At 41.9% G+C, this 26,223-nt stretch overlaps 2 protein-coding genes across 6 annotated transcripts in view; one reads left to right on the top strand and one right to left on the bottom strand.

Annotated features, from left to right (window-relative positions):
• slc48a1a (solute carrier family 48 member 1a) overlaps nucleotides 1-26,223 on the top strand; it is a 1,064,469-nt gene that overhangs the window by 462,586 nt on the left and 575,660 nt on the right. The window lies entirely within an intron of this gene.
• The window catches only part of hdac7a (histone deacetylase 7a), a 291,449-nt gene that overhangs the window by 175,465 nt on the left and 89,761 nt on the right, over nucleotides 1-26,223 (bottom strand). For all 5 annotated transcript variants that reach the window (XM_028792700.2, XM_051924333.1, XM_051924334.1 and 2 more), the window contains exon 2: nucleotides 17,095-17,163. In XM_028792700.2, coding sequence (XP_028648533.2) covers nucleotides 17,095-17,163 — 69 coding nt within the window. The remainder of the gene's footprint in view (nucleotides 1-17,094; nucleotides 17,164-26,223) is intronic.

The following is a 26,223-nucleotide window of genomic DNA, read 5'->3' on the forward strand; positions in this document are numbered from 1 at the left end:
AATTTCTCACCTACAGACCGTCACTTTCACCCATGGATACACTTTTAAAGCTCAGCAGAATCATTTGACATTGGCTGGTGAAAGAAGCAAAGGTTGCTTTTGTGATATGGGGTGTGCTACAGGAATAAAAAATAAAATAATAGTAATAAATCGGCACCCATAACAATGAAAAAAAAAAATCTTCAGCATAAACCAAAAAAAAAAAAAAAAAGTCTGCCAGCCATTTTTGTTTCTCACAGGGCAATGGTGTGGGAGTCATCAGTGTCGCTGCAAAAGGGGCGAGGCCTTATGCAAATATTCTAACTTTATGCAAATTTAGATTTCAGTGCCGTCATGTCTATTCATAAAAATAGATTAGATATGAGAAGATAAAAAGTGTATTATTCCCATGGGGAAATTCAAAAGCATATAGAGGCAGAAACATAAAAAAGAAGGATACATACTCACAGGATAGAGAGATACAGAGATAGATAGAGAGATATCTATACAATGAAACAATTGATACTGACAGCTAAAACACTGCTTGAATCTATTTTGACATGAATGCATCAATTTAATATTATTGTTTCAACCATTTATTGAATTAGTTAATTTGACTATGAAAATATACAGTTAATGTATTTTTACAAGATTTTTTTTTTTCTGTGCATTCACCCATTTTCCCTAAAATTGACATGAATTTGAGTTCTGATGGTCCCTCAAGTCCTCCCTCCACCCCACCTCGCTCTCTGGTCACTCATTCCTTGTGTCGGTGGTTCTCTGTGTGAATGAAAATGCTTTAAATGTTTATATGATACCAAACAGGTTTCCATCAGTGGCCCTGTAGCCAGAATCTCACTTTTAACTGTCACCTTACCACACACAGTAGTGAAACGCTACATGATGCTCAAACTGAAGGTGTCCCACAATGCAATGCGGACCAACCCAAATATAATTTTACCATAATTTGCTGTCTTATGGCTTAGCCATACATTTCTCAATCCAGTATTGTATTGTGGAAAATGACAGTTAACTCCTGCGAAATGCTGGCAATTTTTTCCTCCGTGTGTATCCTCACCACACTGAATGCCAATCACACCTCTGTGATGCTTTCCCAACTTTATCGATTAGTATTATGCGTTAGATTGCATCCTTCACAGACGTTACTTTAACCAGACACCTATGAAATGCAGCCCCAATGACATCCAGTCATGAAACTCCACCATTTTTAAAACGAATTGATCCTGTCCTCAAACTCAATGGCCTTTTTGGATCATGTGATCCTTCACGCAATTCTCTTGTGCCACCAAATAGACGAGGCCGAGCGGACACCACAAACCTACTTGAGGCAAGAAGTATAAAGTTGAATAAAAGAAAAACGTTTAATCGAAATACATAGAAGTGGTAGCGCAGATTGTGAGTTTGCTTCCCAGGTCCTCCCTGCATGGAGAGCGTGCGGAGCAGTGAGAAAAGCGCTATATACAGTATAATGCAAAGAATTATTATTATTTATTACTAATAGAAGGTGTCTTTCACCCTGTGCTTGCTGCGACAGACTCCAGCTACCCCAGTGACTCCACTCAGGATGAAGTAGGTTTATAAGATGGATGGATGGATGGTGTTCTGTGTGTTAATATCACAGCACCAGAGAAGAATAAGAATTTCACGTGGAAGAACTTTTGTGTGACGGCGCCATGCAGATTACTATTTAGAACAGGGGTGTTCAACTCCGGTCCTGGTGGGCCACGGTGGCTGCAGGTTTTCATTCTAAACATCTTCTTAATTATTGAGCCATTTTTGCTGCTGATTAACTTGCCTTAGTTTTAATTGACGTGACTCAGACGCCTTAGTCATTTCTTTTTCCTTAATGAGCAGCCATACAATATTGAGAAACAAAACATGGACCAGCTAACCCGAAAATAAAGAAAGGTGAAGGTCTCGGTCATGTTGGTCTGCTCAGGTCACCAAAACATCTTGACGGTGGTCTTAGAAAAAGACAAAAAATCAACAGTCTGCTGTGACAGAACGAGAGCAGCAACAAGTCATGATATTCAAGAACGGCTTTAATTAACAGCAAGGATTGGCTTCTCATTAAGAAACTGGTAGGAGTGAAACTGGCTGGAGTCTGATGTTCCAGTTTAGCAGGTCATCTGTGGGCTCGTTTCACATCTTTGGCATTTAAACGAAGCTCAGTTGGTACTGAGGGGCCCAAAAGTGTACCAAGAGAATATCCCCCACACTATTACACCACCAGCACCAGCCTGAACTGTTGATACAAGGCAGGATGGATCCCTACTTTCATGTTGTTGATGCCTAATTCTGACCTTAACATCTAAATGTTGCAGCAGAAATCGAAACTCATCAGAGCAGGCAACATTTCTCCAATCTCCTATTGCCCAATTTTGGTGAGCCTGTGTGAATTGCAGCCTCAGTTGCCTGTTCTTAGCTGATAGGAGTGACACTTGGGGTGGTCTCCTGCTGCTGTAGCCCACCTGCTTCAAGGTTCGATGTGTTGTGTGTTTAGAGATGCTCTTCTGCACACCTCAGTTGTAACGAGGGCTTATTTGAGTTACTGTTGCCTTTCTACTAGCTCAGACCAGTCTGACCATTCTCCTTTGACCTCTTGGCATCAACAACGCATTTTTGCCCACTGGATATTTTACCTTTACGGACCATTCTCTGTAGAGATGGTTGTGCGTGAAAATCCCAGTAGATCAGCAGTTTCTGAAATACTCTGAGCAGCCTGTCTGGCATCAACAACCATGACACGTTCAAAGTCACTTCAATCCCCTTTTTTCCCCCCATTCTGATGCTCGGTTTGAACTTCAGCAGGTCATCTTGACAACGTCTATCAGCTGAAATACACAGTTGCTGTCTTGTGATTGGTGGATTACATCTTTGCATTAACAAGCAGTTGAGCAGGTGTATCTAATAAAGTGGTCGGTGAGTGTACGTGTCTTAGGTGGATGTGAAAGGCACTATATATTCTAGATAAATATAAAAGTCAACGTCTAAGACAGTTAGACAGACTCTGCATTTCAGATGTGCCCATCTCAGAATAATCACCAAGAACTCGGCATGCAACCCAAACCTGACAAAGACAGCAACGGAAGTCCCACATAAAACAGTCCCATCAAGATAAACAGCCAGTGGAGATTAGGTACTGGGAGTGTTATGGAGTGTCGTGGAGGACAGACGGACATGACCTCTTACCAAGATGGAAGGTGCCAGGGGAGGGACAAGAAGCAGCTGGAGGCCAGAAACAGTTCCATCCCCTGCTACGTTAGGTGTCCCAGCTCCAGTGGAGGTGTCCCAGCTTAGGGTTCATGGGAATTGGAGTCCAGAAGTACAACACTGTCGGGGTCCCTGGGTGCCACAAGAGGGCGCTGTGGTGTGGGAGGGAGGGAGGACCGCCCTGGTCCCAAAACAATCCGCAAGTGCTCCACACACGTCATGCCAGGTCCAGTATAAAAGGAGCCCGTTGCCTTACCTATGGGGCATGGGGTCAGAGTTGGGAAGCAGGGGGTGACCATCAACTGGAGACAGAAGGGGAGGGAAGAATTTCATTGTGTGATTTTTGGCTGTGCTTCATGGATTAAAAATCCATTATTTAAACCCGTGATTGTGTTGGGTATAATCGAGTATGGAATTTGGGTCTTGGCAGCGCCCCCTACTGGGAACAGTACAAGCCCAGCAGATTTAATTTATTTTAGGAGTTCTTGCCACTTTCGAATGAGGTTTTGAAGAGACACTCGTAAGAAGAATTTTTTTTCCCTGGTTTGAGATCATCTAGACCAGGGGTGTCGAACTCCAGTCCTGGAGGGCCGCAATGACTGCAGGTTTTCATTCTAACCACCTTCTTAATTAGTGACCTGTTTTTCCTGCTAATTAACTTCTTTTGTCTTAGATTTAATTAACTCGACTCAGTCCCCTTAGTTCTTTCTATTTCCTTAGTTAGCAGCCAAACAATAATGAGACACAAAATGAGAACAGGTGACCAGCAAACCACATTATCTAAACATAAAGAAAGATGAGTGTCTCAGTAAGGTTGATTTCTCAGGTCAATAATCAGAAACAGAAAATCAACACTTTGGGAAATGTCTGCTGTAGCAGAATGAGAGCAGCAGCAAGCTATGGGATTAAGTAACAGGTTTAATTAACAGCAAGAATTGACTTCTCATTAAGAAACTGGTTGGAGTTTGATGTTCCAGTTTAGCTGGTCATCTGTTGGCTCGTTTCACGTCTCATTTCTGTTTGGCTGCCATTTAATGAAGAAACGAATCAATTCAGAGGACGGAATCCTTAAAAACGGGGCTATTAAAAGGAAGGGAAAAGGAGTTAATTAGCAGTGAAAACTGACCACTGATTAGGAAAAGTTAGAATGAAAACCTGCAGCCACTGCAGCCCTCCAGGCTTGGAGCTCAACACCTGTGATCTAGATCAGGGGTAGGCAACGTCGGTCCTGGAGTGCCACAGTATGTGCAGGTTTTTGTTCCAACCCAGTTCCTTAATGAGAACTCAATTATTGCTGATGAAGCACATATTGCTTAAGTGACATTTTGATGCTTCATTTTAGTGGTCTCGCTTGTTAAGGTTCTCCAACCTTAATTGCTTATTTCAATCTTAAACTGCTGCATTCAGTGTTTTAATTGCTCCTTATTAGCAATAAGATGTAAAACAGGGGTAGGCAATGTCGGTCCTGGTGAGCCGCAGTGGCTACGGGTTTTCATTCCAACCCAATTGCTTAATTAGAAACCAATCATTGCCAATCTCAGACCTTATTTAATTTTATGGCTTGTTAGTCTGTGCAATGTAAGGCTTTTATATCGTAGATTTTTTTCCTTTCCAAGGGTATCATCCAAATGATTTGAAGCCTAAAACAGATCATTTTCAGTCTGTCACATTTTTCTATTAAGTGTTTTATTAAATCAAACCGTGCATGATGAACACACACAGATGTAATTGGAAAAAAGCTAGCTGGAGAACTGCTGGCTGCTTTGTCTTTTACATCTTATTGCTAATAAGGAGCAATTAAAACACTGAATGCAGCAGTTTAAGATTGAAATAAGCAATTAAGGTTGGAGAACCTTAACAAGCGAGACCACTAAAATGAAGCATCAAAATGTCACTTAAGCAATATGTGCTTCATCAGCAATAATTGAGTTCTCGTTAAGGAACTGGGTTGGAACAAAAACCTGCACATACTGTGGCACTCCAGGACCGACGTTGCCTACCCCTGATCTAGACCATTGCTTTCCTACTGGGCTGTTCTGTCTTACACACTGCCATTTGTATCGGCTTCCCTGTTTCTTTTTCTTATACGGTTCCTTCTAATAAAGCTTGCTAGAGCCAGCTACGTGAAACCACACATTCAAAATAGTGCCTTTCATAGCTAGCTACAGTGTCCTATATACAGTAGTTGGATTTACACTTACCTATCATGTGTGTCTATAAAACACCTCCTGTTAAAGCTCACTGGCTACATGTGTCAGTGTCACTTATATAGTGCCTTTCACATCCACCTGTCCGCCTTTCCTATTCAATTGGCTCCTTCCTAGTAAGAGAGCTCCATGAATGTGTCCGCCTACCTCTCAATCGCTTAATTATTCTCCACGCTTCCTTCATACATTTTTTGTGCTCTTTCATCTTTTAGACTTCCTTATTCCAACATGGGGTCACTGAGGGGGCCATAGCCTCTACCAGTAATAAACCGAGCCGCAGCCCCAGATCTTTGGTGCAGGACAGCAGCTTCCTGCCAGGAAGACAGGCTCTCCGTTTACAGAAGTGCGTGCCGTTCATGGCCATGCAAGGCAAGTGGCGCTGCCCCTTAAAGGCATGAGCGCTCTAATAGCTGCAATTCCTGGGTGGCACTTTTGAAATATAAGGTATGAGGAACTCCAGATTGAGTTTTACAGCACATAGCACTGCCAGCCAGCATGAGAACAATTCAGAGAAACAGCATGTCAAAGTCGCCCAAAGAAACACCACCAGGACTTCTAATTATTGTTCCATTATGGCGCTACCAGCTGATGAACTGGGCACCCTGCCACTAAGCCACAGGCAATGCTTCTCCTAATTGGTACTGAGAGAACAAAGACCACTGCTTACCAGTAAGGTGCCAGTTAAGGAAAAGGAAGAAGAGATCTAGAAGACACTAAATAACTATGTAGAAGGACAGGTAAGCTCTGTAAATGGATGGACAGATTGGAGGGTTTAATACATGGATGCATGAACAGATGAGCTGAGCAAATGGATGGATGGATGAGTTAAGTAAATGGAAGAATATATATACTGTACAGAGAGATAGATAGATAGATACAGAGAGACAGACAGATGTGAAAGACACTATATAAGACATACAGACAGACAGATGAGCTTATGTGAATTTCCCCTTGGGATTAATAAAGTATCTATCTATCTATCTAGTTGATGGATGGATGGATTCAGTAAATGTATGGGTGAACAGAACTGCTGCTTCAGATAATGGACAGACAGGATTGGTAAATTTGGTGTGTGGATGGATGGAAAATGAAAAAATGATGGATGGATAAATGAGGGAAGCACACAGAAGAACCAATCCCTAGAAGGACAGGTGAGCTTAGTAAACTGATGGATAGATTGATGGGTTTGGTAAACACATACGTGAAAACATGTAGAGATGAGCGGAGTAAATGGAAGAAGGATGGTTGGAGAAATAAGCGAAGTAAGAACAGATATAGAGAAAGACAGACAAGCTTAGTAAACAGATGGGCTCAGTAAATGGATACATGAATAGATGAACTGAGAAAATGGACAGATGGGTAGAGTTGTACAGTAAATGGGTGAAGACTCAGTTTGGTGAATGAAAAGGAAAAGATGGACAGATCAGTTACATAAACAGAATAACCGAGATACAGTTGGAGAAATGAGCTTAGTAAACGGCTGAACAGATGGGTTCAATAAATGAGTAGATGAACAGGTGACTTGAGTGGATGGATGGATGGAAGAGTTTAGTAAATGTACGGGTGAATGGAAGAGTTGGTTCAGTAAAGAGATGGACTGATAGGCTTGATAAATGGATGATCCATGGATGGACGGGTGGCTGCATGACTTAAAATGGAAGGATAAAGAAGGAGAAGAGCAGATGAGCTTAGTAAATGGATGAACAACCAGATGGATGGATTCAGTAAGCACAGTATATGGATAAATGAAAGGGTGGGTTAAGTAAAACAAATGGATGGAAGGATGGGTAGATGACTTTGTTAAACTGATGAATGGGTGGACGGATGATCTTTGTAAAATGGATAGGCGACTAATTAATGGATGGAGATACAGAAATGTTTAGTAGTTAGATATCTGTGAAGGACACCAGAAAGATAGACAGACCGACATAAAAGGCACTATATGATAGATAGGAAAGGCGCTGTATGACAGATGTATGACAGACACTGTAATGGCTGGTTGGATGGATATTATTAGTTTGGTGCTATAAATAACAGCCATGAGTTTCCTCATCTTTCGTGTAATCTGATCTGTCACGATGGGTCACCTGATTTAAGCAGAAGAAACGGGAAGTGGGATTTGCACTCGCCATTTGGTTTCTTTTTAGCTTTTCTTTTTCACTTTGTGTGTTTTTCTCTCTCTTTATATTTGCTATTAAATTTATAAGTCCCCATACCCCTGCCTCAAAGCGGGCTCAGGCATTGATGTACTTCAAAAATAAACAGTTTTTCACCCACGCAGGTCAGAGCATTGCCAATTTTCTTTTCTTTTGTTTTACTTCTTTGCTATTTCCGGATTACTTGATGGCATGTTTCCTCATTTTGTTTTCTGTTTATTGGGGAAAAAAAGGAAGAGCAAAGAGTAAAGTATTCCCACTTGGCTTGATTCAGGCTGTTTGGAATAACACATCCCTTGGGTTAAAAGTGGAAATTCACACAGCGACACGGAGTCTTCCATGGGGAGATAACTGACAACAGCTGACAACACCCGTCCATTTTATCATTGAGCCTTTTATTTTATTTTTATTCCAGGGTGTACAGCAGCATTGAGCACAAACGAGGGACAAACTCTGGACAGGACCAACCTTGAAATATCTGGTGCTGAGCAAACTAAGGCCTAACATGTGGCATGAAGCCCTGGCACCAGGACTGTGAATATAAGGAGCTGAAGTCAAGCTAAGGAGCCACCCGTCCATTCACTTCCAAAAAATCCGAGTCCAAAAACTAGAGTGAGGTTCAATCCATCACAGGCATACATACTCATTCACACACTCATTCTTTACGCCATCTTGTTCCACTGCAGGAGTGAGACGAGGCCGGACTCCATCCCAAAAACATTGGATGCCAGCACAAAGCACACAAATTAAACCCACATTCATTGTTCCATTTTGTCGTCACCATTCGCTTACACTACAACGCAGGTTTAGGGGCAGCATTGGATGTCTGGTTCAACCAGCATTTGACAAGTTGCCAGTCCATTGCCAGGCTCACTCAAGCCCCCACCTACAGTCACGTATTACCCACTGCCTGCACCAACTCCAGACAGCAGCCCATTGATCACAGGCCACCATGAGGTGCACACCTTCATTCAGTCATTCATTCATGTTCTGTTGCCATTTATGCCAACTTGGGGTTGTTGGTGGCAAGACCAGATCTTGGGAGAATGCGTGGCACTGCCTCAACTAACCATAGAGGGCAGCCCATCAATCACAGGACACACACATAGAGGTGCCCACCTACATTCATTCATTTTTTTCTGTACCAGATTGTTCCAATAGAATACCACAGAAGGTCTGACCCTATCAACTTGGACAAATCCTAAATTGCAGCCCATCAATCACTGGGCACACTGAAGTGCCCACCTACATTCATTCATTCATTTTCTGTACCTGTTTATTTAAGTATTGGGTTGCTGGAGACCAGGCCCTATCGAGGCAGAATTATCATATATGCACTGCCTGAACCAATCCTGGATGAGGTGCCAGTTGGTCACTGGGCACATGCATCCTCACTCATGTTGGACCAGTTTCAAATTTTCCTGACAGGCTCAATTTTGGGATGCGGGAAGAAAACCCATTTGGCCTCATTAAGCCCTACTTAAATGAGTGAATCTGTATTTCAACTGGCCCAACCAGTTAAAGAAGCCAGCGAGGGCACACGGCCCCCTCTCTCCTTCCTTAGACGCCAGAGCAGCGCTCCATCGGTGTGGCCTGAAGTCCTTCACGTCACCCTTTTCAATTTTCCATACACCCTGCACCGAGTAACTGATACACAGCCCCCTTTGTCCGGATAGGGTGATGCGGCTCACAGTGTGACAAGAGATGCCAGCGTGGTCACACAATCGCTGGCTATCAGGTCTCTCGTGCAATACGTGAGAGGAGCCACCCCACCGGTGTACTCACTGCTGGTTCAGACTAGAATCAGGACTATAGGTGTGTTATAATAATAAGTTACATTTATAAAGCGCCTTTCACAAACCCAAGGTCGCTTTACATACAGAGTTAAAAAAAAAAAATGACACAAAAGTTTGTAGAAGAGGAAAGTTTTCAGTTGTGATTTAAAAGTGCAGAAACAGGAGCAATCTCAGAGAGACTGAGGAAGAGAGTTCCAGAGTTCCACAGCTGAATAATAATTCTTTATAGTTATATAGCGCTTTTCTCACTACTCAAAGCGCTCAGCAATTGCAACTTAAGGGCCTTGCTCAAGGGCCCAACAGAGCAGAGTCCCTTTTTGACATTTACAGGATTCGAACCCACAACCTTCTGCAGATCCCTAGCCTCAGAGCCACCACTCCGCCCAACAGTGGGTTATAAAATAGATGGCCAGATTAATGGCGACTCGTGTATGTTAACCTAATTGAATTTGTATAAATTGGATTATTTTTGGTATGCGGGGACCCTAAAACGTCAAGATCTGTCGAAAACCTAGACGATCGGTTATGTGTGTGTGCTTTTTTTTTTTTTAATGCAAAGCAATAAAAAAATAAACAGAAACCGAAACATACTTTTGTCCTACTACTGCCATTCGGCAAGCGCATTAGTGCAACTCTCCCTTGTGATAACGCGTAGTGGTATCCGCCAGCAAGCCATGTCAGGCCACATTTTGAAATCACAGCGTCAGTTACGCACCTTCAGTTTGAATAGCGCTTCGTAGGTTTTATTTATTTATTTATTTATTTATTTTTAAACGATTAAACTACTATACATTCTTATGGCCAATAAACATAAGTATGTGGTTTTGAAATTGTCACAAAAAAACTGAAATCATTAAACTTTTACGAAACGGCAAAAGCGCTTCAAGTGTTGTTCTTCCTACTCCGTAAATTGAAACAACAGTGAACGATATGAAGCGTGATGTCGACACAATCGAAAAACGTGTCGGAAATGGATATTACTGACGGGAACGTTATTCTGTATTCATGTTAATGTTTTTCTGCATTGTCATTTTCTTTTAAAATTCTGTTCTATTATGTTTTGTTCATATATTGTGACGTGCAGGCAGCTTGTGATGCGCAGAACGAGTGGTGCGAATGCTGTGTTAGTGATTGGACTGGGGGCGGGGCTTCTGGTCTGCGAGAGAATGGACACGCCTCCTAGGAGAAAATGGAAGGCGTGGCCGAAAGAAGTTTAGAGCAGGGACTCCCGGAGACAATCAGCAGGAGTGTTTGCGGGATAGAGAAAGAGAGGCGTGAATGGCTGGCGGTAAACTGATTGACAGGGTTAAGCTTTCTTTTATTGTTTTGGATGTGTGCGCCGTAACCCAGCTAACGGAGTATAAGACTAGGCACCGTTTGTTACGAATGAAGACTCCAAGTAAAACGAAACAAACTTCAGTACCGCTGAGTTGTATTTGCTTATTACGCTGCATGTTAAAATTTTATATGAATTACTTAAAACTATATTTTGTTGATAGAGATTTGTTTTGTAAATAAATACGGCTATCAGCTAAACTCATCTACTATATATCATTTTTAAAGTAGCTGTTCTATACTCCTGACGTATAATCGGAGGTTTTACTGTAATCAGTACCGAATCCCTTCACTCCGCCCGTCCACCCCCTCCATCTCCTGAGCAGCTGCAAAGAGCGGACGCCAATCCCTGCAGCAGCGGGTGCAACACAGGAACCGGTTCTTGATTGGAAGCTACAGTGTGACAGAGCTTCTGAGATGAACATGTTAAGAGAAATACCCAGAAAACACACACACACGGCGAGAACGTGAACACTGCAAATAGAAGGCTCTGAATTTGAACATCATGTAACATCAAAACCATTTGTGCACCGAGGTCACCCTATCAATAAGAGGCAGACAGAAATCTGAATTTGAAACCAGAACTCTGAAGCTGTCATATAATTTCAACAACAATCCTGCCACAGCATCCTTCTGTCAAGAGCAGACAGGTATAAATAAAAAAAAGATAGTCCTGGGCGTCTTCCTTCCATGCGGATGTCCATTATCTGAACTGCTAATACCTTTCTCAGTAGCAGGCCTGGTCTTAGGTATTATGGGGCCCTAGGTGAAAGGGGGGTCCAGGGGCCCCCTGGAAGCTCTGTGAAATGCGTGAAAATTAGACCAAGGAGTCGATCCGGGGCCCTAGGCAGTCACCTACTTTGCCTATGCCTAAGGCCGGGCCTGATTGGGACAAATAATGCTGAAGTATATATGACAATTGCTCACTCGGACAATTTGTTTTGGGGGCCTTAAGCTATAGCTTGGGTAGCTTATACGTAAATCCTGCACTGCTCAGTAGCACTAGGTGGAACACGGAAACAACCTCTGGATGGGAAGCCAACTCATGACAGGAAAAGTCAACTTGAGTTGCCAGCAAACGTGCAAAGATGGAAAAGCAGGCTGGAAATTGAATCCGGAGCCTTTCAGGTGTTAGGAAATAGCAAAACCAATGGTGCCACCTTTTGACTTCCCATTAAAATAAACAAACAGATGTCTAACAAGGATTGAGTTGTCCCATGCCATCCATCCACCTGTCTCTCTTCTGAACGGTTTACAAAGAGCCGAATGTCGACAGCTGTGACCACAGCATAAACAATTGTGCCAACAGCGCACCTCATCCATACCAATGACTTTTTTAGACTTCAAAGCCTGTGGTTGTGGCTTTAGATCCCACTACTGACACCACTGTGTGACCCCCCGAGTAAGTCGCTTCACCTGCCGGCGCTCTAATTGGAAAAACAACAGAAATGCCACCAGTTGTAAATGTTGTAAGTCACTCTGAGCAAAGGCACCAGCCAAGATTTAATAATAAAATACCAAGTGGTTTCCTTTTACTTATTCATGTACAGAATGTGATGAAGTCCTTGTCAGTAGTCCTGGGTGCAACACAAAGAAGACAATTCAGCTACTAGAACAGCATGTCATGGTAATGAGAGTGGGGGGAAAAAATAATACAGACATGATGAGAATAAACTTGAAAATAGGAACTTGGCAGGCTGGAAATTAAACATGGATCTCTGGAGATGTCAGTCAACAGCATAGACAGCTCTTGTCCCATTAAAAAATAAAAGTAACAATTTAATCAGTTCTAAGTAACTTCGTTCCATTCATCGATCTTCTGGACTGCTGAAAGAGACAGAAAGAGAGAGAGAGAGAGAAAAGGAGAGAGAAAAAAAACAGAAAAAAGACAGACAGAGAGAAAGAAAGAGAGAAAAAGGAGAGAGAGAGAGACAGAAAGAGACAGACAGAAAGTGAAAATGAGAGAAAGAAAGACAGAGAGAGAGAGACAGAAAATGAGAAAGAAAATGAGAGAAAGAGACAGAGAGACAGAAAATGAGAGAAAGAGACAGACAGAGACAGAAAATGAGAGACAAAATGAGAGAGAGAGAGACAGAGAAAAACAAAAAGACAGACAGGAGAGAAAGAGAAAAAGACAGAAAGATTAAAAGGAGAGAGAGAGAGAGAGAGAGAGAAAGAAAATGAGAGAAAGAAAAGACAGACAAAGAGAGAGAGACAGAGAAAAAAAGACAGAAAGAGAGAGGGAAAAAAGATACAGAGAGACGAGGGGCATACACGGATAGCATGTTGGCACACCCACCACACCCTGGAACAAATGGAAGCAAGAATACCAGTGCAGGCGACGCAAACAGATATGATGCAAACAAGTAATTTTGAAATCAAACCTCGACAGGCTTGGCATTGAACCCGGATCTCTGGAGGGGTCAGGCAACACCAACAACATTTCTGCCACTAGGACATCCCATCAAGATAAATAAATGTGTATTCAGTTCTGAGCAGCTTCCATCCATCCATCCACCTCTGTCTCCCGAACGGCTGCAGAAAAACGGGGAGCCTGACTACGCCACACCGGGTGCAACACAGGAACCAAAACTAAATGGGAAGCCAGGTCAGAGCTACCAATCACTGGGCAGGAAGTCTTTGAGCAAAAGGTGGAAACAAGATAACTGATCAAGGGGGCACATGCAGACATGGTAAGAGCATACAATCTTGAAAGAGAAACATGGCAGGCTGAGAATTGAATCCGGGTCCTTAAAGAATGCTAGGCATCAGCACTAACAGCTATGCCAGCACACAAGCCCCATCAAAACTAAACAAGCCAGTAAGCCAACAAAAAAGAAAACCCACACATACACACAATCGGTCAGTAATTGAAAAACAAGTTTACATGGGGCCCGTCTCTCTCGTCTGCCCGAGTTCACATCATAATCAGGGCTGAGTGACTTCATTCCCTTTGCGGTAAATGCCTTGCACTCCTCAGATTAATAGTTTCCAGACCGCGGCCCCAGGCTGTACAAACCAGAGGGCTGTTTAATAGCGAGATGTTAAGTGAGCCACAGAAAAGCCGTCAATCCTCGACAAAACCACCGCATCTGCGTCCGCAGCCAAGGCCCCCCTCTTCCAGCACCACTCCCATCATATATCACCCAAGCGGAGCGCTCATCCCCCCCCCCCCCCCCAGCCCCAATTGCAGCCAAACTGCCCGCACCCCTTTGAGCCTGGCTGCCATGTACAAGTAAACGAGAGCTCTGCACTTCAAGTCACCCTCTATGACGTGGAATTGACGTCAACCCTGTAAATTCATCACAGTTTCAAATTAGCCCACCATATCCCCTACTGTCCAGAACCAAATGTCCAACCAGCTGCTTCCTCAACCCCACTAACACACATTAGCCCATCCCGAGTCCACCCACAAGGTGGCACTGCCTCAACTCTGCCAACTTCACAAATGTTTAAGAACTGACAGCACAAGGAGAAGATGCCAGGATCACATTGGCGACCCGACTCAGTAGGGAACAACAGAGTATGGTGGTTATGGCTGATGTGTGAACAGTTGGGACCTTCTTGAGTCTATCAAAGCAATTTAATAGTAGCACCATAGGGACCTCCAAATATTGAAGGCAGGGACTATCACAGGGTGGGCACATTCTCTCAGACCACAGGGCCGGTTTATCCATCCATACTATTGAACCCGTTTAGTAAAGTTGAGGGGTATGTGGCTGTGCCACATCCTGGCAACATTTGGCACAAGGCAAAAACAAACCCTGAATATAGTGCCAGGCAATGGTAGGGCATCCAAACAAATGTCAGGCCAATTTAGAGCCACCAGTTAACATAATCCTTCATTTTATTAAAAACCAAGTGGAGTGAAAGCTGTTAACAGACACACAGGGGTGCCAGGTTCACTCATCAAGGACATAAAGTGACATCACAACATGTCACACTGAATGGCAACTCCATTTCTGTTGTGGGGTTGACAGTGAAGACATCACTCCACGACTCACAAGACCTTCATCCACCAGTCCAACCTACCACTCTACAAAAAACACATGAAAGGCTCTTACAATTACGCTTGGCAGAGCCCCTGAACTTTGTTAGCGTCTTCCTTAGTGAGGAACACCTAGAAGGTGCTACTTGGCTCATCGGCATCTATGACCCATAGCAACTTAAAAACAGCAATCACCCGCCGCCAACAGACAGCCAACTGAATCAGCATACTCATACTGTGCTGATCTTAAACACAACCTATCTGACTACAGTGGAACAAGGCGCTATAAACATACAATTCATAACAAAAATGCAGAACACACTGCCACGGCATCAGAGCATTAATACCATGCAGTTACCGTACATTTGCTGGGCAATTTAAGTAATGCTATTGGTAAGAATGTGTCTGGCTACAGAGTAAGGAGGAGTTACTACCACGTAATCCACCTTATTAAAAGAATAAGTGTCTGTGTGCCCATCTTTTTGCTATGTCTGTCATTCCAACAGATGGCACATCACAAACATTTGTAGTAATGCATTTTATTATATCTGTCCATCCATCCAGTTGTTAAATCTCTGTCTGTCCAACAGATGGCACATCAAACATTTGTAGTAATAAAATGCACTGGATCTGTCATTCCAAGAGATGGCACATCAAACGTTAACATTACTCTTACGAATCCCATACCAAATGGCATATAACAGACATTTCTATTGCATTTGTCATTTCAACAGATGAGACATCACAAATATTTGTAGCAATGCATTTTATTGTATCTGTGTGTCCGTCCAGTTGTTACGTCTCTGTCATTTCAACAGATAGCGCATCACAAACATTTGTAGTAATGCGTTTTATTGAATCCGTGTGTCTGTCCAGTTGTTACGTCTCTGTCACAAACATTAACATTACTTTTACGAATCCATACCAGAGGGCATATAACAGACATGTATGCTTTGCATTCATCATTCCAACAGATGGCAAAACACAAACATTTGTAGTAATGCATTTTGATTGAATCTGTGTGTCCATCAGGTGTTTTGTCTCTGTTGTTCCAAAAGATGGCACATGACAACCATTTGTAATCATAAAATGCATTGTGTTTGTCATTCCAACAGATGGAGCATCATAGACATTTGTAGCAGTGCATTTTATGACTACAAATGTTTGTGATCCACCATCTGTTGGGATGGCAAATGCAATGTATATGTCTCTGTTATATGCCATTTGGCGTGGGATTAGTAAAAGAAGTGTTAATGTTTGGGATGCACCACCTGTTGGAATAATGATTTTATGACTACATGCATTACAAGATACATTCCAATAGATAGGGCATTGCAAATGTGAACACTGTGGTCTACGTTGATTGCTTCGACTTAAACCCATCTTAGACGGACAGTAAACTCAGTTACTGTACAACTCAACTATAACAACCTGCCTGACCTCAGGCTATGTCCACATAACTACACTTTCACTTGATAATGCAGAAATTAGTCTCCATTTTCACCTTTCGTTCGCACCACCCTGGAGTTTTAATCCCTGAAAACAGACTTTTGCAAATACTCTCCAGTGCCGTATACTTCTGAAAACACCTCAGCGTTGTAACGTGGACAGGTGAAAACATAAAGCTTTAAAAAAAAATGCAGCTTCTAGTCGCACACAGATTGGTTTGTGCTTATGATGTAGCCCTTTGGCATCTATCCCTCATTCATTGGTCAAGAATCCTGTCTTCAAATGTAACAGACAGGATTGTGGGAATGACATCTTTCTTGTTCACTTATCAGGAAGTAACTGTTAACAACATTTCACCATTTTACACGTTTTGACCAGAGGAATGAAAATCGGACATGTGGATTATGCAACACAAGTTATGGGAGAAATTTTTTTTTTTTTTCCCTTCTTCCCCCAGGCCCACCATGGATATGTTTCACATCGTTTTCCGTTGTACAGAACTGGTCACCACAGGCTTCCACGGACTTTGAATCTTAAATATGCAATCACTCCACAAAAACACGAGATTAAATGTTTTCTCTGTCATCACTACAAACTACATGGGGGGAATTAACATTCCTTTAGGGCCTTGTTGCGTCCTGTCATAATTGCAACGTAAGCATATTGTCATAAAGGACATGTTTATGTCAAGCTACCTGCTTGTTGTGGAGGATGCAGCAGGCCACCAGTAAGTTCTGGATGTTCCTAAAGCGGAGTTCAGATGTTGAACTCCATTCCTGTTTTGCAGGATACACTTGACAGATGCCAGACAACAAAAGCGCAAAGACTCAAAATAAAAAAGGAGTTCAGTCAAAAAGACAAACAACAAAGACGTCAGGTCAACAGAGCACACACCTGAGACTCTGAAAGAGGTCCAGAAGACGGGACAGGGAAAAACTGCCTCGACCTACCTGAAGATAGAATGCTGCCGCCTCCGTTCTTCACCGATTTTAATGTGTTGTTGCTTTCCGTGTTTCCATCTGCAAAGAAAACAGCAAAAGACTTTGTGAGAGGGAGCAGAAGACACTGTGTGGTCTAATAACTAAAGCACTGGACTTGAAACCCCCTAACAAGGAGGCCAGGTCAGTGCCCACCTTAAGTGATGTGACCAGTCTGTAAAGAACACTTGGAGGCATCCGTACCAAATCTCTCTAATAATGGAGCACCTTGGGAATTGGGGTATGGGGGTTCACTATGGAAAGGTCAAGTCAGCTTTGGGGGCATGCACTGGTATAGCACATTGCCGCACCCACCACACGACGAACCAGCTCGGAATCCTGGCTGGCAACTCCCCCAGACAGACTAGTGGACCAATCCCACCCTTCGGAAATTACGCTGTCTACCTTAGTCAGGCATTATGTGGGCATCCTCCCTTGGCCTGGTCCTCAGCAATGAGCCGGATCAGCCTCGGGTAATCGCACCACATGGCCATAGTGCTGGAACTGACGCTCCCACACAATGCAGGTCACGTGCCTCATTCGGGACTCCGTGAGCAACACAAAGTCAAACCAGCAGGACCCAAGGATTCTCAGAAGAAGGAAAGGTGCTACATAAAATCAATCCTGTTAGTTTAAAGTCCCCACCAGTCTGTGTTTGAAACTCAGCCATTCATCAACGTATTCCATTACTCCTAAGATCCACTGCAATGCTTGCCTAATAGTTAACATTTATGAAATAATTCATCTGTCCATTATGTCTCTGCCCAATCAACTCCCCATGTCACGTGGGGAGAACTAAATTCCAATCCAGCACTGACACATGCAATTCTAAAAGAAGTCCTATAGGAGGTGCTAGTCCACCTGAAGACATTTTTTTCCCACACTTTGCTGTGATGCCAAATGCCATTTTATTCCCAGAGCAAAGTGTAATACGTGGGCAAACGTAACGTCAGTTATAGATACAAGATGGGGTACACTGACCTATAGGAAGCAACCTCTGAAAAAGAATTGAAGGGTTTAGGTTGACACAATGTTTTCCTCGTCTACAAAAAAATGGGGTGAATCAATTAAAAAGGCAATCAAAACATCAGGTGATATTATAAAAAGTGTTGAATAGGAATTGAGGGATGTTGTAGGAAGCACTGGTGAGACAACATCTGGAGTGTTGTGGTGTGGTGACCAGAACTGCACACGAGAAAGACATATCAGCACTTGAAGCCATGCTGAGGAGATCAACCAGGAGCATCATGGGACTTAAGGACATGTCCTATTGTTACAGACTCCAAGAATTAAACCTGTTTAGAGAAAAAGAGGAAGGCCTAAGAGAAGGTTTATGGATGTGGTGAGAGAGGACATGCAGGTGATGGGTGTGACAGAGCAAGATGATGAGGACAGGAAGATATGGAAGAAGATGATCCGCTGTGGCAACCCCTAACGGGAGCAACCGAAAGAAGAAGAAGAGGAGCAGAGGAGACAGCATGGAGACCTCCTATGGGTCTTCAAAGTCCTCAAAGACAGAAATCTTTCTGCTAATGCATGAATCACATTCTTGAGGACATCACTGGAAAGGAAAGGGAAGTGTAGTTAGGACTGAAGCCAGGAAGCACTTCTTTACACAAAGAGTTGTGCGAATCTGGAATACACTACTGAGATGGGAAGTTGAAGCAGAAACCTCCTCGACCTTTAATTAGACATTGAGACATCTAAGCTGTTAGCTACACAAACAGGCTGGATGGACTGAATGGTCTCCTCCAATTTGTTAAACTTATGTTCTTGAAGGTTTCCTGTCACTGCTTATGAAATCTGAGCACCTGCATGACCAGTGGAAGCCATGTTCACCTGCAAACAGGCTGTGGTGACACCACGGCCACCAATTGTGATGTTATTCAGATGACAGGACTCAAACTAAATGACTGTTGTGCTGTGCAAAACTTTCAAACGTTTCCTTTGTTTACTTTCTCATATATATACACACAGTACAGAGAAAGTATAGGAATCGTGGAAAAATTTGACCTCAAGATTTGGACGAATCTTGACGTTTAATACCTTCTTGAGTCTGAAAATACCATTTTTGAAATTGTGTCCGTCTGTGTGTAAACACGACAACTCGAGCACGTTATGACCTCGGTCAGTGAGATTTTATACACCTGCTTTACATCAGAAATAAGGAATCCTATCAACGTTTAGGCTGCTGCCGGTGACCTGAGGTGGTACTTTAACTGAACACGTTTCAGATGTTTTCAAGTAAACTATGGCTATAAATAATGATATAATTCAAATTTTAGAAATGACAAAAAATAAGTAGAAATGAACTTTGAGAAAAAAAAAAAAAAACAACCGTCAGTGGTACTTTGACTGAATACTTTTGCGAATTTTCAAGGAAACTATGGATATAATTAGATTGATGATTCAAATTTTGTATAGATACAGTATTTATAATGATAAAAAAGCAAACATATGAAATTTGAGAAGAATTACTCAACCATAAGTAGTATTTTATTTAAACAACACTGAATTTTTTATATCATGGAAATATAATAATTTTTTTTTAATTTTTAATAATTTTTTAATTTTTTTTTTTTTTTTTTGCATTTATATAGCGCTTTTCTCACTACTCAAAGCGCTTAGCAATTGCACGTTAAGGGCCTTGCTTAAGGGCCCAACAGAGCAGAGTCCCTTTTGGCATTTACGGGATTCGAACCAGCAACCTTCCGATTGCCAGGGCAGATCCCTAGCCTCAGAGCCACCACTCCGCCCATACCCATATGGGTACACAATATTAAAAACTGTATTCAATATAACGTATATTCTTTCAGGAACTATTATTAAATAGTATTTTAATTTATACATAATCAGTTTAACAATAACGTGTAAGCACTGAACATGCTATGTAAATATAAAGATGTAACGGGAACAATAAGCTGCTATTTATTTATTCAAGATTTCACCAATAGATGGCGCTGGTAACAGATAGAAATATTAAAGGAAGTGTTAAAATATTGATTACAAAATTATACTAAAACAAACCCAAGACTAAAAAGTTGAAAATAATATCTATATATAATCTATACATAAAATACTTTTTAAAAACCACGCTTATATTATGTTAAGTGTACTAAAAAGTACAAAATAAGTCTCTCATACATCACTCGTAAAATAAAAGCGTGGGCGCTTTTGCTGAGTGATGTATGAGCGACTTATTTTTACTTTATAGTACACTTAATATAAGTGTGGATTTTAAAAAGTATTTTTTATATTTATTATATATATAAAAATTTTAGGTGACTACAGTATAACTCTTTACATGTAATCGAGGTTTTCAACATCCATAAGTGAAAAAATATAATTGGAATATAAAGTTTGATTATAAATAGAAATAAATGATTGTGTATCGATATTATCAATTAGTCATGATAAGAAACAAAGATGATAGTTGAGAAATATCGAGTAACTGTAAGTGGCTCTGAGGACCTTTGCCTCAGTCTCAGTATATGTGTGTGTTTATTTGTGTGTGTGTGTGTTTCAGGTCACTTTTGTCTGTGAAAAATGACATTAAGGGTGCCCTGAACTGCAGGCGACGTGGAATCACTTATTACAATTGGAATCAACATTAATTGGTAACTGCAGTCTGGAACAAGATCACGTGCAGGAAAACATCAAAGCAGCTTTCAGAAATTGAGCTTGACCGGCGTAAAAAGTAATAAAGCAAGTAGATAAGAGAGGAGCAGAGGTCTTCCACTTTAGTGACTGCACAAATAAAGAATCCGTCACCTCCTGGAGGTCTCACGTAATCGATATCCGAGTGACGCCGCCTTTAGAATTCCTGCTGCTGACAACCAAGACCTGGAATCGGGACATCAGCTTCACTCCCATCCAGGGTATTAGTGGAGAAGTGGGATTAGAATCACTCGGGAATGAGACAAGAAAGGCGAGTGAATGGAGGAAGAGCAGGTCAGCTCCACACACAAGGCTCTGCAGCAAATCCGTGGGCTGAGAGGGACCACCTAGTTAGACGGGACATTAATTAATGATGGCTCGGTAATCACCTGATCAATGCATAATGTACGTCTATGAACATTCAAAAACTGATTAATTAAACAATATTGGTATGTACTGTGACAAGTATTGGTGAGGACCACCCTGGCAATATCATGTGTAAGGCACAAGCCGACCTTCACGCCAATCTCCCCGGCACACTCACACAAGACCACCTATCGCAGGTCTTTTGGATGTGGGAGGAAAACTGGATTTCCCTCATTGTGAGGCGATTCTTACATTAGAGTGGTCATGGGGGGGGGGTGTCATTAAATAAAGTGCATTTAACCCTTTCAATTCAACGTCCTTTCTGTCCATTTTCTGCTACTTTGATTTAACTGGCTAGAACTTCATCATCCCTCACTCCATAGTCATGTTCTACCCCACAAAATAAATGTCAGATATTTCTCTTCTATAATTTTTACAGCTTGAGAATTAGTCCGGTTGTACACATTTGTTACAGGAGATATAAGTTGCAAATTTCAGTAAAATTCTTTATCAAAAAAATGCACTTGGAAAGTTACTCTTATTTCCATTGGTGGTGGAATAAACTTCAGAAATGTTAATGATTGTGTCAGGAAAACCCATAAGTACAAGTAATGTGTTTAGTTTTACTGTTTTGAAGCAGCACAAAATACAATTCTTTTTTTCTTGGCTGTTACAGATATCAAATACGTATCCATAGCATAAATATCCATTATTAAATAGCCATGACCAGTGGACCACTCTGAAGGGCAGAACTTATATAGTCGGTAAAGAAATTACACTTGGTATCAAAGGTGCAACAGTTACAAGATTCAAACGTCGTCTTTACAAAAAAATAAATGAAAGTCTGAAATATAGAAAGTAGAAAACATACAAGGTGGACTGTGATGTCATTGGAAAGTGGAAACACCCCTCTCATTTAGTAGATAAGTGTGTCCATCGAATTGTGCACAGTTAAAATCAGAATGTTCAAGAAAGCCACATAGGGTGTTGGGTGTTGCAGTGATACCTTTTAAGAGGGGGAAAAAGCATTTTAACAGCAAAACACTGCACTTCAATTATAGCAATAAGAAAAAGAGCAAGCTATTTCTAATCTATTCTTTTAACCCCCCAAAATCATACTTTAAGTGCCAACACAATGATAGGCCATAAGGAAATTAAGGTTAAAGTTATCAAATGTTATAATGTACTATCTTAAGACTATAAAATGTCAACAAAAGTTCAGAAGTAGTGTCTCTATGACCAGACAGTGAACTTTGTTAGCTGGAATGTCAAAGGCCTCAATCACAAATTAAAGAGGAAGAAAGTATTCTCTCACCTAATACGTCTAAACACCAAGAGAGATTGGACTGTCCAAATATTCTATTCCAGCTACACAAAGAAAACTAGAGGTGTGGGAATCTTAATACATAGAACAATTTCATGTGTAGTATCAGATGTAGTATTGGACCCTGAAGGGCGATATGCCATCATGGTGGGTAATTTATTTAACTGTACAGTGATTTTGATAAATATCTATGCACACAATGTGCACCCATTCCTAATGTGAACGCTTACAAAATTATAATAGCTAGAGACTTTGTGTTTTAGATGCAGAAAATTAATGATTTTATGCCTTTTTTAAAAAAACGTTTCTATTATTGTCCAGTCCCATCGGCGGGTCCAAAACAATGGGGCCGACTTTAAAGGGTTACTAAGAATAACTGAGTAGAATGAAAGTTAACTCTTTTAGGGCAAAACAAGGGAAAGGGAAAAAAATTCATTAGCCTTGAAAGAATTAAATTATAAATTCAGAAACACCTCTTGGCCACTTTACCTTTCTGGTATATTCAAAAGATGAGGAGTTTTTATTTAGTCACTGCTGAATTTATATAGCGCCTTTCCAAAGGAGTGCTGCTCAAGTGTAGCTGTAACTTTAAAACTAAAGGATGGGCTCAGCACTCGTCTCTGCCTTGTTTTTCTAATTTTGTTTTGTTTTTGGCTAAATGTGTCCACACCAAAGTAAAGCGAATGACAGAAAGACTATTTATGGCATGAAAATCATACCACATAGCCGGTGGGTCATGGTGTTCTCATGGAAACTGGAAGAAAAATGTTGTGTCATTTTTCCACTTGAGGCTTCCAAGCTGATGAGGGGCAAACCAGGCAACACTCTTCCTTTGTGATCGGACTGTTTGTGGGCATGCAGGGCTCAAGATGTGGGATGGACTCATTAGCAAGACTAAAACACCAGAGGAGAAGAAGAAACGGAAAAAACTCAAAATGACTGATATCACAGTCAAAATGCAAACTGAAGCTCAAAACAAGAAAAACCATTAGGCAAACCATACTGAAAGAATTTAGCAAGGGTCAGAAAACCACAAAACCACCCTTAAAGAATGCAGTAAAATTAAAAATACAGATGAACTACAGTGAAGGTCAGGAGCCAGCTTAAATAAACACAGACACTGAGTCAATCACACACACTGAATGTGGAGGTGTGGCCAGAAACAAAGTGCATGAAGGAGGTGTGACCATGGAAAAGCTGCACAAGGTGGGTGTGGCCAGAGGCAAACTGCATAGAGAAGGTACTCAGAGGGGCGTGACCAGGGGCAAACTGCATGGGGGTGGCATTTCCACTGAGAAAGAGCACAAGGAGGCATGGCCAGAGGCAAATGCTGTACAGAAAATACACAAAGGGGCGTGGCCAGAGAAAAACAGCAAGCAGGGGGCATAACCATGAAGAAACTGGCCAAGAGGCCTGGCCAGCAGCTAACTGTACAGACGAGATGTGTTAATGGGGAAACTTTAAAGGGGGCGTGGCCAACAAACTGCATATAGTAGGTGTGGTGACCATAGAGAGACTGCACAAGGGGCGTGCGCAGGGGAAAACTACATGGAGTTATTATATCAGAAGCCCTTACAAGAATATTTAGTTGGGAGAAAACCTGTAGTCAGAAACCAAAAGAGTTGAATACCAGGGTATCCACCAAAGTGATTACCGAGGCCAAATCGAAAGTTACAAAATCAAAGTCAAAATGTCAAGCACAAGTCAAAACCAGGAAAAAAAACTATTAGAAACAAGGGACAAAATTGTGTTTTAAATCTGCAAACTCAAAATGAAGAAATTTCATTTTATGTTTGTTTAAAAAGTACTGTAAAACAACGGGAGTTGAACCCAAAGTGCTGTACAAACCATATACCAGGTAACACAATAAAGTAACAATTTAAATTACAATAAATAAAACAAATGACAGACAATTTTAAAATCACAACAAAGGATGAACAAACAACTCTCATACTGAATTAAAAGCCAGGGAATAAAAGTAAATTTTAAGACGAGATTTCAAAATAGGCAGTGAGGGGGGCCATCCTAACATTCAGGGCTAAACGGAGCCAGGACAGAGAAAGGCTTTCGAGCAGCCAACAGGAACAGATCAGCAGACCTGAGAGACCTTGTTAGGCTGTACTAAATAATGAGGAAATGCCCAAAACAGCCACCTTTTAACCCGTCACATCATTACCAGTGACGCACGGCGTGAGGACAAGCCCCCTGACATTGCAGTGCTGCCCCAATATACCCCTCATCTCTCCTCTGCACATGTCCAAACCAACACAATCTCGCCTCTCTGACTTTGTCTCCCAACCGTCCAACCTGAGCTGACCCTCTAATGTCCTCATTTCTAATCCTGTCCATCCTCGTCACACCCAGTGAAAATCTTAACATCTTTAACTCTGCCACCTCCAGCTCTGTCTCCTGCTTTCTGGTCAGTGCCACCGTCTCCAACTCATACGACAGAATGGGCAAACTTTTTTCCCCGATCTAAATATACTAAATATATCTATCTAAATATATATTGTGAATTTCCCCTTGGGATTAATAAAGTATCTATCTATCTATACAAAATGGTGGCAAAACCGGCCCTAATAAGTTAATAATACCATAAATAAGAGTATGATTACATGGTTAAAAAAATAAAATCTCCAAACAGTGCTCAGACTCGAGAGAAGGAAAAATAAGAAAAAACAGAAAAAAATTTAAAAAGGCGAGTCCACTGAGAGACTGCACAAGGGGAGGGGCGGGGTCAGAATCAAACAATCTGCATGTCGTAGGTGTTGCCATGGAGAAACTGAACAAGGGGGTGTGGCCATAGGAAAACAAAATGGAGAAACTGCAGAGTTGAGGTGGCATGGCCTGAAGTAAACTGCACACGGAGCGTGTTGTCATACCCAAACCTTACGTAGTAGGTGCGACCATGGACAAAATGCACATGAGACAAGCTGCACATGGAAGGTGTGGCCAGACACACGCTGTACGTGGGAGGCGTAACCACTGGGAGACTGGATATGGGAGACCAGGCCAGAGACAAGCTACACACGTTAAGGGTAACAAATTGCACATCATTGGTGACCGCTGCACACCGGTGCCATGACAAACCTGACATGCACGTCATAGCCATAGAAATACTGTACAAGGGAAGTATGACTGCAACTGGGCAGAGTCCACAGACACAAACTGCACTCAGATGTGTGACGACAAACAAAATGCATGCAAGTGTGTCAACAGACCCTAACTGCATGTGGGTGTGCAGTCAAATAAAAAAATGCACATGGATGGTGTAAATAAAGATAAAGTACAAGTGAGGATGGGAAACAATGTAAATGACAAGTGGAGGCGTGGTCAGAGAAAAAAATGCTTAGGGAGGGTGTGGCCAGTTACAAACTATATGTAGGGGAGTGGCCAGACCTTAACAGTGCACAGAGGCGTGGCCAAATCTACAAGTGGGAGGGGCAGCCGGGGAGAACTAAAGGAGGATGGTGGGACACATGGGACGGTCACGACACCTTAGAGCAATCAGGTGTTTTGTTACCAATGCCCTCCGTGTATGGCTAATTATTCATTATTAAGAAAAATCCACAGCAGCCTCGAGATGCACGTGAACGTCAGCTTTCTTCACAGGCCTGAGGTGCATCCTACTGTATGTGAAAACGGCCCGTGGTCCTCACGTTCACATGAATCGAACCGACGAGCCGTCTGCTGCTCTCAGAGGTCAAAAATCAGGCCAAATGGCACCTCTAAAAAATGGGAGACTGCAGCCGAGC

This window comes from Erpetoichthys calabaricus, chromosome 3 (genome assembly GCF_900747795.2).
Source record: "Erpetoichthys calabaricus chromosome 3, fErpCal1.3, whole genome shotgun sequence".
NCBI lineage: Eukaryota > Metazoa > Chordata > Cladistia > Polypteriformes > Polypteridae > Erpetoichthys > Erpetoichthys calabaricus.